The sequence below is a fragment of the Podarcis pityusensis genome, assembly GCF_964106645.2.
Source record: "Podarcis pityusensis genome assembly, chromosome: 6".
Lineage (NCBI taxonomy): Eukaryota > Metazoa > Chordata > Lepidosauria > Squamata > Lacertidae > Podarcis > Podarcis pityusensis.
In genome coordinates this window covers 5265110-5279720 of record NC_138030.1, presented here as the reverse complement: position 1 = coordinate 5279720, position 14611 = coordinate 5265110, and the positions used below count along the sequence as shown (strand labels likewise).

Genomic DNA, 14611 nt, shown 5'->3' with positions numbered 1-14611 from the left:
AGGGGCGGGATGTTGTTCCTTCCCACCTTGCCTATGTGCTTCCCAGAAGCGGCTGGCCAATAATAATAATAATTTATTATCTGTACCCTGCCCATCTGGCTGTGTTTCCACAGCCACTTTGGGCGGCTTCCAACAAAGATAAAAAATACATTAACATGTCACCCATTAAAAACTTCCCTGAACAGGGCTGCCTTCAGATGTCTTCTAAATGTCAGGTAGTTGTTTATCCCTTTGACATCTGATGGGAGGGCGTTCCACAGGGCGGGTGCCACTCCCGAGAAGGTTCCCTGTAACTTGGCTTCTCGCAGCGAGGGAACTGTCAGAAGGCCCTTGGCGCTGGACCTCAGCGTCCAGGCAGAACAATGGGGGTGGAGACGCTCCTTCAGGTATTCTGGGCCGAGGCCATTTAGGTCTTTAAAGGTCAAAACCAACACTGTGAATTGTGCTCGGAAACGTACTGGTCTCGGCAGCCACATATTATATAATATAAAAAAACAAGATGCTGTGTTATGTGGACACATGGTTTGAGCCAGCAACCATGAGTTAAATTAAGAGCTCTGTGCAAGTAACCTCATCCTATTTCAGGCCAGAGGAAGAGCAGATTATTTCCCATGCTTTCTGGGCCCAGTATTATTCGGTGGGAAGGAGAAGTCTCCCATATGAAAACCTTTCCCAAGTATTATCAGAGAATCACCAACCACCCTTTAAAACATGTTATCTACCACACATAAATGTAGCCTTTACTTTATTGTGGATGCAAAATATGAGGTTCTGTAATGAGTGTGGGGTTGCTCGTGCGTAAGTTACTGCCACTCCTGGCTATGTTGCCTTGTTAAACCTTTCTGTCTGGGCAGCCCTTCATTTGTGGCTGCCTCAGTCGCTAGCAGAATCCGTCAGTGGGCGTTTCTTAAATCTTTTCCAACATAAAAGTTGTTTGACACCCAGTCTCCTCCTCCTCCTCTCTCTGCGCGGAAGTCTTCTGCGCAGGGTGGGCGTGGGTAGCGGAGGACCCGTGCTCTCCCCGCTGGTGTCCGGTGAAGACTCCTGGAGCCCTCTCGCCGATTCCCCCATCAGCCCCCCTTTATCCCTGGTGTTGCGCTGATTTGCTTCCCCTTCTGCGGAGCTGCCTCTCTCCCTGCTGGGCCCTTCTCCAGCATCATTTGAGAGCCTTCCCTCCGCCTCTAGCTCTGATGTCAGTTCCCTGACAGGTTCCTTTCCAGATCTCAGTTCTTCTTTTTGTAAGGAATAGATAACTAGCAGACGGACAAAGTAACCTTTAGTTCCCACTTACTAAGGGTAGCAAGCGAGGGTGGTCTCAGGAGTGAATTACGACTTGCACGAAACCTGGGGAATCAGGACTCTTGCTTCCATTCCCCAACTGGGAGCTTCCTCATGAGAACTAGAAACCTACTCAGCATTTAAGAGCAGGAGAAGCTGGTGCTTCCAACCTTCCATGACACTTCAGGCACAGCATGTGCCCTGTGATTTACGTTGACCTGGAAGTAGAACCTGCTGTCATGTGCCTATCTGTACTGCCCAATCCTGAGTACATTTACTTAGAATAAGCACCACTGGATTCAGTGGTTCTTAGTCCTAGATTATTATTTTTTCAAAAAAGCAAAACAAGCATTGCAGCCTTAAACAAGAACGCCGGCGTGTTGAAGAACCTGACAAGACCCAGTCAACCTAGCAAAGTAGTAGCTTTTTCAGACTAAGTGAGGATAACATCCCATCCTGTTTTAAACAGAGGGCTGAACATATTGCACCCAGTAGGGTGGGATTTGGCACTTAGCACAAATACAGCACATTTAATGGGCAGAGATTAGGAGAGACTTCCTTATGTTTGTCTCTATGTCACTATTCCTCCTTTACTTTACCAAAGGTGTCATGGGCTTTGAAGATGCTCGAATTCAGGACACAAGGGAGAAATGTGCTAAGAGGAAGGCACGCTTGGCAAATCCACACCATGATCAACTCCCGCCCTGAAACCAATGTCCCCACTGTGGAAGGACGTGTGGATCCAGAATTGGCCACCACAGTCACTTACAGGCTCATTGTTAAAACCGTGTTTATGGAAGACAATCTTACTCGGCTATGAGTGATCGCCAAAGATTGCTCCTTTAGAAATGGGAAATGGAAGGAGAACAAGATGCCTTTCTAACAAAATTCAAGGGTGTGGGGGAAGGGATGTAACAGGAATTTAAACCGAGTGGCTGCTCTTCTTCTGGCCCCCAGTGCTTTTTACAGGGTAGATTTATCTCTGTTAGATGGCTCAGGCACAGCTGAAGAAAACCAGACCACTTCCTTGCTGGCGAATTATATTTTGCAAACCCGACTGCAAACGAAGATGCACCGTCTATCATACATGCAAAAGCGCACACACTAGAACCTGAGCTACGTAAAAAGTCCCAGGACCCAGAAAGGAAACTCCCAAGACCCAGAAAGCAAAGGAGTCAGCATGACAATTGTTCTTTTAACTCAAAATAATCTTTACAAACCTGAAAGGAAACGTGCACAGGAAGCTACACAGATGTCTAAGCCTGCCCTGAAACGGAGAACCCACCACTGCTCTTCTCCTCAGCAGAGCATTCTTCCTGAGACCAAACAGTTTACCCACTTCTCTGATGCTATCTCTCCTGCGGGGCTGCAGGAGTGAGCAAGAATGATAGCGGCTTTTCTCTGCTCCGCTGTCAGTTCTGACGGAAGGCAAATGCTTCAGAAGGGGGTTGCACCCCCTTCTCACCACCTGATGGTTGTTGTTTGGGGGAAAAGAGTTCACCTGAAAGCCTCTTGCACTCCTTCCTCCACCCCGCCCGTAGGATTTCAGGCTAGATTTGGCAGCGCGGCAATGCAGGCTGAGCATGCGCCTGGAGGCCACACGTGACCAGCACAGCACGTGGCTGCAAAGCACATGGCTGTCCCCATGTTGTTGGGACTCCAACTCCCATCAGCCGCAGCCAGTGGTCAAGGATGATGGGTACTAGAGTCCCAACAACATGGGGACGGCCGCAGAGTTCCCCATCTCTGATTTAAGGAGAACCTACGGGAAGCGGTTCTGCCTTCAACCTTCCTGGCAATTTGATGGGAGAGAGCACAGGGACTATAGGCCAAGAATCCTCAAAGAACTGAACTGCTGCTCGTGTGGGCCAGCGAGAACGGCCAGCCTTCCTCCAAGCTTCTTTTCACATGGCTGTTAAACCCTCCCTGCCCAGGAGTTGCACAGGGAGGCAACGCTACCACACTTCTAGCACCCGACTATTGGTGCGGATGCCGCGCACGAGACTGCAGCAGCTCCTTCCACCAAGTCAGGAGGACCACACGGGTGCTAGAGAACCACCTTATCTCTTCCTTCTTCTCGTGGTGCTTTTCTCTGTTGCGAGTTGGGTGGGGAGATCACCCACCACCAAGAAGTTGCCAAGGAATCCTGGGAGGGAGAGAGCTGGAGACAGACAAGGAAATGGCCAGGAGAAGGGCAGGAATCTGCTAGCGGCTCCCATGCCTGATTAACGTTCTCTGCAGCTCCATGTAGGTGAATCACCTTGTAGTTTTTCTCTTTAGAAAGCCAATTATGCATAACGAAAGACAGGCAGTGACATGGCCAACACTCATCAGGCCCTGTCAGGGATGATAGGAGCTCGAGCCCAGAGACACCTAGAATACCCCACGCTGGCTACCTTTGCATTCAGGTGTCCATGGCTATAGGCCACCCACCTCATTCTCAGCACCTGCCTTTCAGCCCTGCTGTGCAGCCAGGACGAAGGAAGAGCAGGACTGGCCTGTCTGCCAGCTCAAGAGATAGCAAGGTCTAACTCCTTGCACACTTGTAGAACAGCATGGCTGCTTCCAGACCAGTGAAAATGGCCCGGCCTGACAAAGGGCGGGAGAGAAGAGGAAAGGCTAGAACTCAGTCATTTTCTTGTGCGTGTTGGCTTTCTTCTGCTCTCGCTGGAGACTGGCCTCCTGAGCCCGCAGCTCGCTCAGTCTCTTGTGGGCTCCGGCAAGCTTCTCCTCCAGCTGAGCTGCGGCAACCGTGTGCCTGAAAGCCCCAAACCCAGAGAATTAGAAGGATGTTCTCAGAAAAGGAACATGCACAGGGAGGTGCCTACTCTATCCCCCTCCATCCCTCCATCAAACCAATTTCTGGGCACCACAATTTAACGATAATGACAAGCTGGAAGGTCGGCAGAGGAGGGCAACCAAGATAATCAAGGGTCTGGAAGCCAAGCCTAATGAGGAACAGTTGAAGGAGCTGGGTATGTTCAGGCTGGAAAAGAGGGGAGCTATAATAGCCATCTTCAAATATCTCAAGTTTGTAGATAAAGCATTCCTCGTGCAATATGAACTTAATTTCAGGCCCACCTGGGTTCTAGATACAAGTACTAGGTCATCAGCATACATTAAGACTGAGAGTTTTTGGTCGAGAATTGTGACAGGGGCAAACTATAGGCCCTCCATTTCTTTAACCATGTCATTAATATATAAATTAAACAGGAAAGGTGCCAAAATGCATCCCTGTTTGACTCCAGTAATGGTCTTAATTCTAGTGGTGAGATGGCCAGATCCACCTTTACTTGTATCGATGTGTCAGTGTATAATGTTTTGATGAGAAATAATAGACGGAGGTCTATATTTGTCTTTTCCAATTTTTGCCTTGGGACCGTATCGACTTTAGGTTGATAAAAGCGACATATAATTTTTGCTTCAAATTATGGATGTACAGTATTTACATAGCAGAAAATTCATCGCAAAGCACTGGTCCAATGTGGATTTCCCTCTTTGGAAACCTGCCTGGACTTCAGATAGGGCGTAGGACTCGAACCAATGGCTTCAAGTTACACAAAAGGAGATTCCAACTAAGCATCAGGAAGAACTTTCTGACAGAAAGAGCTGTTTGACAGTGGAATGCTCTCCCTCGGGGAAATATGGACTCTCCTGCCTTAGGGGTTTCTAAGAGAGCCAGTGTGGTGTAGTGGTTAAGAGTGGTGGACTCGTAATCTGGTGAACCGGGTTCGATTCCCCGCTTCTCCACATGCAGCTGCTGGGTGACCTTGGGCTAGTCATACTTCTCTGAAGTCTCTCAGCCCCACTCACCTCACAGAGTGTTTGTTGTGGGGGAGGAAGGGAAAAGGAGATTGTTAGCCGCTTTGAGACTCCTTCGGGTAGTGATAAAGCGGGATATCAAATCCAAACTCTTCTAAGCAGAGGTTGGGTGGCCATCTGTCCTGGATGCTTTAGCTGAGATTCCTGCATTGCAGGGGGCTGGACTAGATGGCCCTTGGGGGTCCCTTCTGACTCTATAGTTCTATGATTCCGTGATGCAAGAGCCTAGTGCTCTTCCGGATGTTTCGTACGACAACTCTCATCAGCCCCAGGCAGCACTACTGAAATATTTCCAGCTAAGCCAGAAATATTGGGAAGCCAAAACCCACGGTCTCCATTCTAGATCAGATGCCACATGCAGAATCGAAAGGTCTCATTACCTCCCGATGTTGCGTGCCAGGGCTTCCTGGATCCCGCGGATCTCCTTGTGGGTTTGGTCGATTTTCTCCACCGTCTGGAAGAGGCGGACGCTCAGAGCCTTCTTCGTGCTCTTGCTGGCGTGGTAGATCTCCTTGCTGCTCCTCTCTAGGGGAGCAAGCCCTGCCTCCTGCTCACCAAGGTCCTGGCCCTGAAGCTTCTCATTCAGGAAGTCAAAGACATTTCGGGAGGGCTTTGGGTCCTGCCGGGGAGGCCGGGCGGCTCGGTTGCCTTTCGCCCTCCGTTTTCTGGGCTTGGCTGGATCAATCTTCCCCTCCCTTTTCTTCTGGAGGATCTCAGCACACTCGTCCAAGGACTTGCCTTTGGGCAGCACAACTGCTAAGACCGGCTCCACTCTGCCCTCCGAATTCTTCCCCAAACCTGAAGCAGGAGGAGAATCATGGATGGAAGACTTGACCTGGCATGTGTAAGAGACACTTGGATGGATGAAGCAGACGGGCCTGTCCTTGCTGCTGCTTGTCCACCAGGTTTCTCTTACACACAGCAACCCAGGTCATATTGGGGGGGGGGCAGTTTGCAGTGATTTTTAGGAAGTCATTAGCTTGCATCAGGCATCCTACTCATTAGCTACTCCTAGTCATTAGCTTGCATCAGGCATCCCTACTGGGAGTCATTTTGGACTCACAGCTGTCCATGGAGGCGCAGGTCAATTCTGCGTCCAGGGCAGCTGTCTACCAGCTCCATCTGGTACGCAGGTTGAGACCCTCCCTGCCCACAGACTGTCTCGTCAGAGTGGTGCATGCTCTGGTTATCTCCCACTTGGACTACTGCAATGCGCTCTATGTGGGGCCACCTTTGAAGGTGACCTGGAAACAACAACTAATCCGGAATGTGGCAGCTAAACTGGTGACAGGGAGCAGTTGCTGAGACCATGTAACACCGGTCCTGAAAGACCTACATTGGCTCCCAGTACCGTATTTTTCGCCCTATAGGACGCACTTTTCCCCCTCCAAAAATTAAGCGGAAATGTGTGTGCGTCCTATGGGGCGAATGCAGGCTTTCGCTGAAGCCTGGAGAGCGAGAGGGGTCGGTGCGCACCGACCCCTCTCGCTCTCCAGGCTTCAGCACAGCCCCACCGCCAGCCCCACAAGCTGGGGGGATAGCAGGGAGGCGCAGCGCGCCATCCCGCTGTCTCCCGACGTCCTTTGGAGGCTGGCAGTGGGGAGAAGCCCGCTTCTCCCTGCCGCCAGCCCCGCAAGCGCCTGGGGGGGGAAATAAATCCCCCCCTTTATTCCCCCCCCCAAATTAGGTGCGTCCTATGGGCCGGTGCGTCCTATAGGGCGAAAAATACGGTACGTTTCCAAGCACAATTCAAAGTGTTGGTGCTGATCTTCAAAGCCCTAAATGGCCTCGGCCCAGTATACTTAAAGGAGTGTCTCCACCCCCATCATTCAGCCCGGACACTGAGGTCTGGCTCAGAGGGCCTTCTGGCAGTTCCCTCCTTGTGAGAAGTGAGGTTATAGGGAACTAGGCAGAGGGCCTTCTCAGTAGTGGCACCCGCCCTGTAGAATGCCCTCCCATCAGATGTCAAGGAAATAAACAACTCTCTGACTTTTAGAAGACATCTGAAGGCAGCCCTGTTTAGGGAAGTTTTTAATGTTTGATGTTTCATTGTGTTTTTAGTGTTCTGTTGGGAGCTGCGCAGAGTGGCTGGGGAGGCCTGGCCACATGGGCAGGGTATAAGTAATACAATTATTATTATTATTATTACTACTACTACTACAGTGGTACATTGGTTTAAGAACAGCTTAGTTTATGAACAACTTGGATTAAAAACGCTGCAAACCCGGAAGTAGGTGTTTTGGTTGGTGAACTTTGCTTGGAAGCAAAACATGTACCACTTCCTGTTGAGTGTGTTCCATTTGTAAATTGAGTCCCCCGCTGCTATGGGAAAGAATGCCTTGGTTTAAGAACGCTTTGGTTTAAGAACGGACTTCCGTAACGGATTAAGTTCATAAACCAAGGTACCACCGTATTATTATTATTATTATTATTATTATTATTGGCACAAGCAGAGAAATTACTTGGATAAGTTGCAGAGACAACCACCTTTTGCGCACATGCAAATGCTTACCTTTGCCAAACTCATACCCCATCTGAGCAAGGAGTTTGGAGCCGATGCCACGCGTATGCGCCTCCCAGCTGCCGAAGGAGGAACTGCAAGAGGAGGGCCCTTCCCCATTCTCAGGGGTGCTGGAGTCGATAACTGTGAGGGCACAAGAGAAGGTTTAAGTGGGGAAGGGCAGCAACACTGGCAAAACCAAGCAGGGTGGGATGCCTAATGCAGAATCTTGGAAGCAGGAAGAACAACCGGCTTCTCTCTCAACTTCTGGCTGCCTTGAGGACTAGAGTTTGTTAAATGCCCTAATCATTCCAGCCAGGGTGGTGTAGTAAGGAGGATGTCAGATTAGGACCTGGGAGACTAGGGTTGAAATCCCCACTCAGCCACGAACCTCACTGGGTGACCTTGGGCCAGTCACATCCTCTCAGCCCACCCAACAGGGCTGTTTGGGGAATAAAATGGGGAAAAGAACCATGTATTCCACCTTAAGCTCCTTACATAAATTGCATTTATGATTACATGTATGTGGTTTGGCTTTCTGGCCACTTAAAGCAGCTGCCAGCTTGGAGAGAGCTTTTATATCACTGCCTGTCACTTACGCTTCAATTTACATGCAGGAGATCCCAGGTTCAATGCCTAGTAAGACTGGGAAAACACTTAACTCTGAAATCCTAGAGAGTCGCTGAGCTAGAGGAGCAAAGGCAGCTTCCTTTATTCCCCCTTTTAACAATATTTCCTTCCCCTTGCAAACTTATTTCTATGAGAGTGCTGGCAGAGCATTTTTGGCCTCTTCGTAAAACCACAGTTTGCTGGTATCTTTGGGGCATATGCATTGTTAAAGTTCCTCTAAGTTTACAGCGCAGGTACGGCACTACATTCCAATGGTCATTGAACTCCATTTGCCATTTCTTCACAGCCACAACTCCGGAGGAATCAAATTTCCTGGGGTCCGTTTGCTCCCGCGATTGCTTTGGTTCTTTTTTTTAAAGACTTGCTGTGCGCGGAACAAACCTTTACTGTTTTTGAGGGCAAGGTGACCTTGACTAAAGCGAGCCACTTTGCAGATAAAAACAGTGCGCGAATCTCCAGCATTTCAACACGGCCACAAGTAGCGGGCTCAAGATGATGGAGACAATCTTTTCCCCGAGAGATTAAAGAGTGCAGTTACACTAAGTGAAAGCAGATGTTCAGAGCAAAAAGGGAAGCCCCCCCCCCCCGAAGCCCTGTGAGGCTTGAATGCCCACACCTCATACCAGGGTTCAGCAAAACTTTTCAGCAAGGGGCCAGTCTACTGTCCCTCAGACCTTGTGGGGGGCCGGACTATATTTTTTGGGGGGAAATGAAGGAATTCCTATGCCCCACAAATAACCCAGAATTGCATTTTAAACAAAAGCACCCATTCTACTCATGTAAAAACACCAGGCAGGCCCCACAAATAACCCAGAAGTGCATATTAAATAGAAGGACACGTTCTACTCATGTAAAAAAATGCTGATTCCCATGGGCCAGATTTAGAAGGCAATTGGGCTGGATCTGGCCCCCAGGCCTTAGTTTGCCTACCCATGCCTTATACCTTTGGCATATCCGGCATCATCCACTTCATCGCCTTCCGACTCCGATGAGGATGAGCTCTCCTCGCCACGGAGGGGAGGCATAATGCCATCTCCCTCCACAACCGCTTCTTTCAGGAGCAGCGAATCAAATTTCACCGTGTAGTAACCGCTGTCAATGTCTGAGGAAGGGAAAGCAAAACGGTTATGCTGCAATTCAAGGCACCAACTGGGGTAAAGGTAAAGGGACCCCTGACCATTAGGTCCAGTCGCGGACGACTCTGGGGTTGTGGTGCTCATCTCGCTTTATTGGCTGAGGGAGCCGGTGTACAGCTTCCGGGTCATGTGGCCAGCATGACTAAACCGCTTCTGGTGAACCAGAGCAGCGCACGGAAACTCCGTTTACGTTTCCACCGGAGTGGTACCTATTTATCTACTTGCACCTGACGTGCTTTCAAACTGCTAGGTTGGCAGGAGCTGGGACCGAGCAATGGGAGCTCACCCCATCGCGGGGATTCGAACTGCCGACCTTCTGATCGGTAAGCCCTAGGCTCTTTGGTTTAGACCACAGCGCCACCTGCGTCCCATGTACAATTAGGAGAAGCTCCCCCCCCCCCATAAAGCTCAAATATCAAGACATGCATCCCTCACAACTCCTCAGCAAGAGGTGTGTGCAAGAAACCGTTTCAGATCAATACCTTTTGCTGCAACGTTGGTCTGGGAGTAAACTCCACTGAACTCAGTGGACCTTGCTTCTGGATAGACATGCACAAGACTGAACAGTCCATTGATTTATACATCCACTGTATATATGAACTGGTATAGCATTGTGACTTTGTTTCCCCGGTTCCTGATGGGCTATTTTAATATCCTTTACTTTTTAAAAGGTATGACATTAAATGCATCCTTAAAGTACAGGAGGCATTTTTTTTAACCACTCCCCCCCCCAGCTGTCAACATTTCCCCTTTTTTAAGGGCAATTCCCTTATTCCGAATAGGATTCCTCGCAAGTAAAGGGAAAAGTTGACAGCTATGTCCCCCCCCCCCCATTTACATTGGGCAAAGCACTTTGGTAGAGCAAGTGCACTACATACGAAATATGGTAGTTCAGGTCCCAGTTCTCCGGTTAAAAAGGACTGTGGGTATAAAGCCCAAAGAAAGAAACATATGCTTGTGCCCAAAATCCTGGAAAGCTGTTGCCAATCAGAGAAAATAAATTAGCTAGATGGACCAATGAACAAGCTTGGAATAACGCAGCTTAGTTTCTACGGGTGGAGTAGTAACTGAAAGTTTGCAGGCAGCTAATGTTTGGATTTCTTTGCAAGAGTGCATCATGCAAACTCCTGCATCAGAGGGGCCACTGATAGTTTGGGTATGTCTTAGGGTCCCCTCATGCCAGACAGGTATCTTGCCTAGCCCTGCCGCACCCGTAAGTCAAGTTAGAAACAGGCATAAACCACCCTCCAACCTCACAGCAAACGTGCAAAGCCAAACAAACTCACCTGTGATTTTAGCAGCATACCAGATCCCATCCTGATGCCTTGCCAGGCAAGCTGAGCCCACAGCAAGGCTGCTGAGGTCGGGCTCCTCAAAGGGGCGCAGCTCCTCCACAGATACAACTTGCCCATGGGAGAATCTGCCGGAGGGTGGGGGGCAACACAAGGACAATGAATCACAAATGCCAGCTGCTGGGAATCACAAACGGGGAGAGGACTGCTGCACTCGGGTGCTGTTTTCAGGCATCCCACTGACTGGCCACTGTGGGAACAGGATGCTAGACTAGTTGGTCAGAGCAAGCAGGGCTCTCCTTATATTCTTATTCAGGACCCACCATATGTTGATGAACTACAGCTGCCTTCTTCCCTGGCCATTTGTGCTGGGGCTGATCGGAGGGCGAAAGGTTCCCTGCAACTCAACTGCATGCTTCCAAGCTGCACAAAGGATACTGCAAAATTAAACTGCAGAGATGCTCAAAATTGGACCCCAGCGCCTTCCAAGTATTGTGGCCTCCACAGCCCATTTCTCTAACAGCTGGCCATGCTGGCTGGGGCTCACAGGAGCTGTACTACCAGATATCTAGAGCAGGGTTTCCCTCTATTTCTGGACTACAATTCCCATCATCCCTGACCACTGGGCCCTGCCAGCTAGGGATGATGGGAGTTGTAGTCCAAAACCGGAGACCCAAGTTTGGGAAATCCTGGTGCAGAGGGCAGCAGGTTGGAGAAAGCTGCCCAAAATGAAAGTGGGTACGGGGAATGCAAGCTTGGCATAGCATCCAGGTCCTTGGTGGAGGGGAGGCGGAATATTATGAAGACTTCCCTGACCCATTGGGAACCCCATCCCTACCCCTTACCCAACTCAAGAGGAATCCTAATTACCGACAATTCTCTTTAAACCGACACTTGTCATCCAGGAAGAAGGGGCACGGCTTCAAGGATTTGTGGGTGGGGTAGAGATAGAGCACTCTGACCCCTCGGCTTCCATCTTCCATAGATTCACTCCCCACAATCATGGCATTATGGTACTCAAGGGTGCCCCAAGAACTGTAGTATGGGGCTTTCACTTTCATCCCACTGGCTTCCTCCTCCTCTTCTTCCTCTTCCTCCTCCTCCTCTCCTTCCTGCTCCACATCTTGAGCGTCTGGGGACTCATCCTCTCCACCCGTTTCAGAAATGGCTTCCTTAAAAGCGGCATATTCATCATCTGTGCTCAGTGGCCTGTCTGGCTGGAGAGGATTGGACGAAGATGTGGAGAGCGTCTCTGGGTCCAAAGTTGCACAGAGCTTGCTCTTTTTCACAGAAACCAGGCTGGATTCTGTCAGTTCTATCAGCTCCTTTAAATCAGCCTGCAGCTGGATCAGGTCGGGTTCCTGTGATGGGTCCGGCACAGCTCCCAAAGCCAGCTCCACTTGCTGCAGCTGGGCGTTATAGGTCTGGATTGCTGCTTCCAAACTCTCCTCATCCATCGCTGCAGAATGAAGAGGTCCCTGCCCTCTTTTGGGCTTCAGCACATCTTCAGCTTGACAGGTAGAAGGAAAACTTGATGCCAGATGCTTGCCCAAAGCAAGATCTTCTCAGCTGTCCAGCAATTCCCTCTTTGTTATCAAACAGGCACACCTCACTGCAGCATAGGTGGGTTAGTTAAGGCTACAAAGGGTTAGAAATAAGACCACAGTATTAAAAACCAGCCCCTAGAATTTATTCAATAGATCACTTAAGGCAAGGCAGCCATTATTCCACACTTTCAGTGAGTGCAAGCTTGCAGCAAAGTATTCCCCACAATTACAGCCTCTGCTCAGAGGAAACAATTCACTGGAGTAGCCAGCGTTGCCACCTTTCTTTTACTGGTTTTGCTCCTGTGCCGTTAATGGCAACCTAACTGTAAAAATGAAGCAAGCAAAGCTTTTCCCATCCCTGCCTTGTGGCCCCTAACGTGGAGCCCATAGTAACCACAGCACTCCCAGCCACCTCTTGACATTCTCCAGGGCCTCCTGCTGCTGCCACAACATTCAGTAAGTATGTAAGCAGAGCAAGACACCATTCCCTTGTGTCACACGATCAAAGCAGGCTAAAAGGAGAAAAAAACCTTCATTTTTTGGCGGGGGGGGGGGCTTTTCTAACAGGGAAAAATCCATACATACACAAACATCCTTTTCCTATTAGGCAAAGATCATAAGACAACCCGGATGGTCACCAGATTCTGTGTACAGATCTGTAGGCGCAGACCATCCCCCAACCCAAACTAGTTAGTTAAGAAAATCCCCAAACTCGGTTCCATGGGTGACTCTGGGTCATCTCTCTGCGGTAGCTTATCTTAAAGTTTTAAGTGTCGATATGCCTATCACATTTATAAATTTATTGTTGTACATTGTTTTAAATGTTTGTTTTCCTTCTGGAATTGTACCCGCAAATGTATTTTATAAGCTGGTCTCCGACCGTAATAAATTATCTATCTATCTATCTATCTATCTACACACACACACACTTTAATCTTTAAAGTGTGGCAAATTCTTTAAAATCGGTTGCTTTGCTTTATTCATTTTTCTTTGCTTTGGGGCATCGTCCTGGAGAGCAGGATCTAAACCCTCCCCTGAAGTGATTATGTTGTGTATGTTTGTCTTCCTAGACTGAAAGCTTTCGGAGACGGAGGCTCCATCCCTGAGCTGGCCCTGCGACAGCCACTCTCTTCCCTCACCAGGCCCCGCCCCTGCCAATAATAATAATAATAAATTTATATCCCGCCCTCCCCAGCCGAAGCCGAGCTCAGAGCGGCTAACAATAAAGGTAACACAGCATTCTAAAATCAATTCATTTCAAAATCAAATCAAATTATTATTTATTTATTTATTTGCTTTACAGGGTTAAAGAAAAATGCTTTGCAGGGTTAAAGAAAAAGAAAAATGGTGTAGAAAAGTACAGTGGTACCTCGCAAGACGAATGCCTCGCAAGACAAAAAACTCGCTAGACGAAAGGGTTTTTTGTTTTTTGAGCTGCTTCCCAAGACGATTTTCCCTATGGGCTTGCTTCGCAAGATGGAAACGTCTTGCAAGTTTGTTTCCTTTTTCTTAACACCCTTAATACAGTTGCGACTTGACTTCGAGGAGCAACTCATAGCACGCGGTGTGGTAGCCTTTTTTGAGGTTTTTAAAGACTTTGGTGATTTTTGAAGCTTTTCCAAAACTTTCCCGACACCGTGCTTCGCAAGACGAAAAAAATCGCAAGACGACAAAACTCGCGGAACGAATTAATTTCGTCTTGCGAGGCACCACTGTACAATGATGGAAGTAATCTACATTAGACACAACAATTTAGTAAGAGTAACAATTTTGAGGTCTTAGAACAAAGGAAGGAAGTCAATATGTGTATATGTATGTAATGACTAGATTAGAATGATGATATGGTTTTATTTGTAGATGTGTGTGCTTTGTTCTTTTTTGTTTTCTTTTTTTCGTGTTCTGTTTTCTTTCCTTTCTTTTTTCTTGTTTGTATGGTATTATTTTGGACTCAATGTTTGTAAATTTTGTTATAACTTTGCATTGAAATCAAAAAACCAAATCAAATTAATGGCACCCATTGGGCTAGAGTTCTGTGAGGACTACCAAAGGAAGGGGTCAGGCTGTGCCAAAACCTCCCCGAGAGAGACCCGGCAACCCCCCCCCCCGGTGGCCTACCTCGCAGGGTTGCTCGCAAGGGGGGCTGGAATGACGAAAGGCGCAACGCTTTGGACGTCCCGCCCGGCTACGGGAGCTCGACGACGGTAGGCCTCGCGCAGATCCCGCCTCCCTGGCCCCGCCAGGCTCCCTATCAGCCCCCGCGACCCCGGCGACTCCAGGCTCCGGCAACCACACAGAGGAGGGAACACCCAACTCTATGCCCGGAAGCCGGAAGGCGCACCAGAGGCGAGCGCCGCCATCTTGGGTCCTCCAGCCTTTCCATTTCCGCTCTCTCTCTCTGGTGCACGG

General features: G+C 49.0%; 1 protein-coding gene and 1 long non-coding RNA gene across 2 annotated transcripts; one reads left to right on the top strand and one right to left on the bottom strand.

Annotated features, from left to right (window-relative positions):
* The first annotated feature begins 626 nt into the window (after positions 1–626).
* Positions 627–1337, top strand: LOC308480310. The gene is made up of 2 exons (XR_013988022.1): positions 627–768; positions 1209–1337. It is a non-coding gene; the product is annotated as an uncharacterized lncRNA (long non-coding RNA).
* A 964-nt stretch (positions 1338–2301) lies between these two features.
* Positions 2302–14488, bottom strand: ZGPAT (zinc finger CCCH-type and G-patch domain containing). Its single transcript, XM_081011293.1, has 7 exons — positions 14321–14488; positions 11529–12296; positions 10653–10786; positions 9174–9332; positions 7613–7744; positions 5481–5898; positions 2302–4036 (listed from the first exon to the last, which is right to left on the bottom strand). The coding sequence occupies exons 2-7, from the start codon at positions 12113–12115 to the stop codon at positions 3898–3900; spliced, it is 1569 nt and encodes a 522-aa protein (XP_080867419.1). The 5' UTR covers positions 12116–12296; positions 14321–14488; the 3' UTR covers positions 2302–3897.
* Between the last annotated feature and the right edge of the window lie 123 nt (positions 14489–14611).

What these genes read in the sequence shown, in the direction of transcription:
- ZGPAT (XM_081011293.1), bottom strand. Translation starts at nt 12,115, where the DNA reads ATGGATGAGGAGAGTTTGGAAGCAGCAATCCAGACCTATAACGCCCAG. An exon ending in CGGTTTAAAGAGAATTGTCG is followed by an intron (nt 10,787 to 11,528) that starts GTAATTAGGATT and finishes ACCCTCCGGCAG; the next exon opens with ATTCTCCCATGGGCAAGTTG. An exon ending in CTGGCACGCAACATCGGGAG is followed by an intron (nt 4,037 to 5,480) that starts GTAATGAGACCT and finishes TGGGGCTTTCAG; the next exon opens with GCACACGGTTGCCGCAGCTC.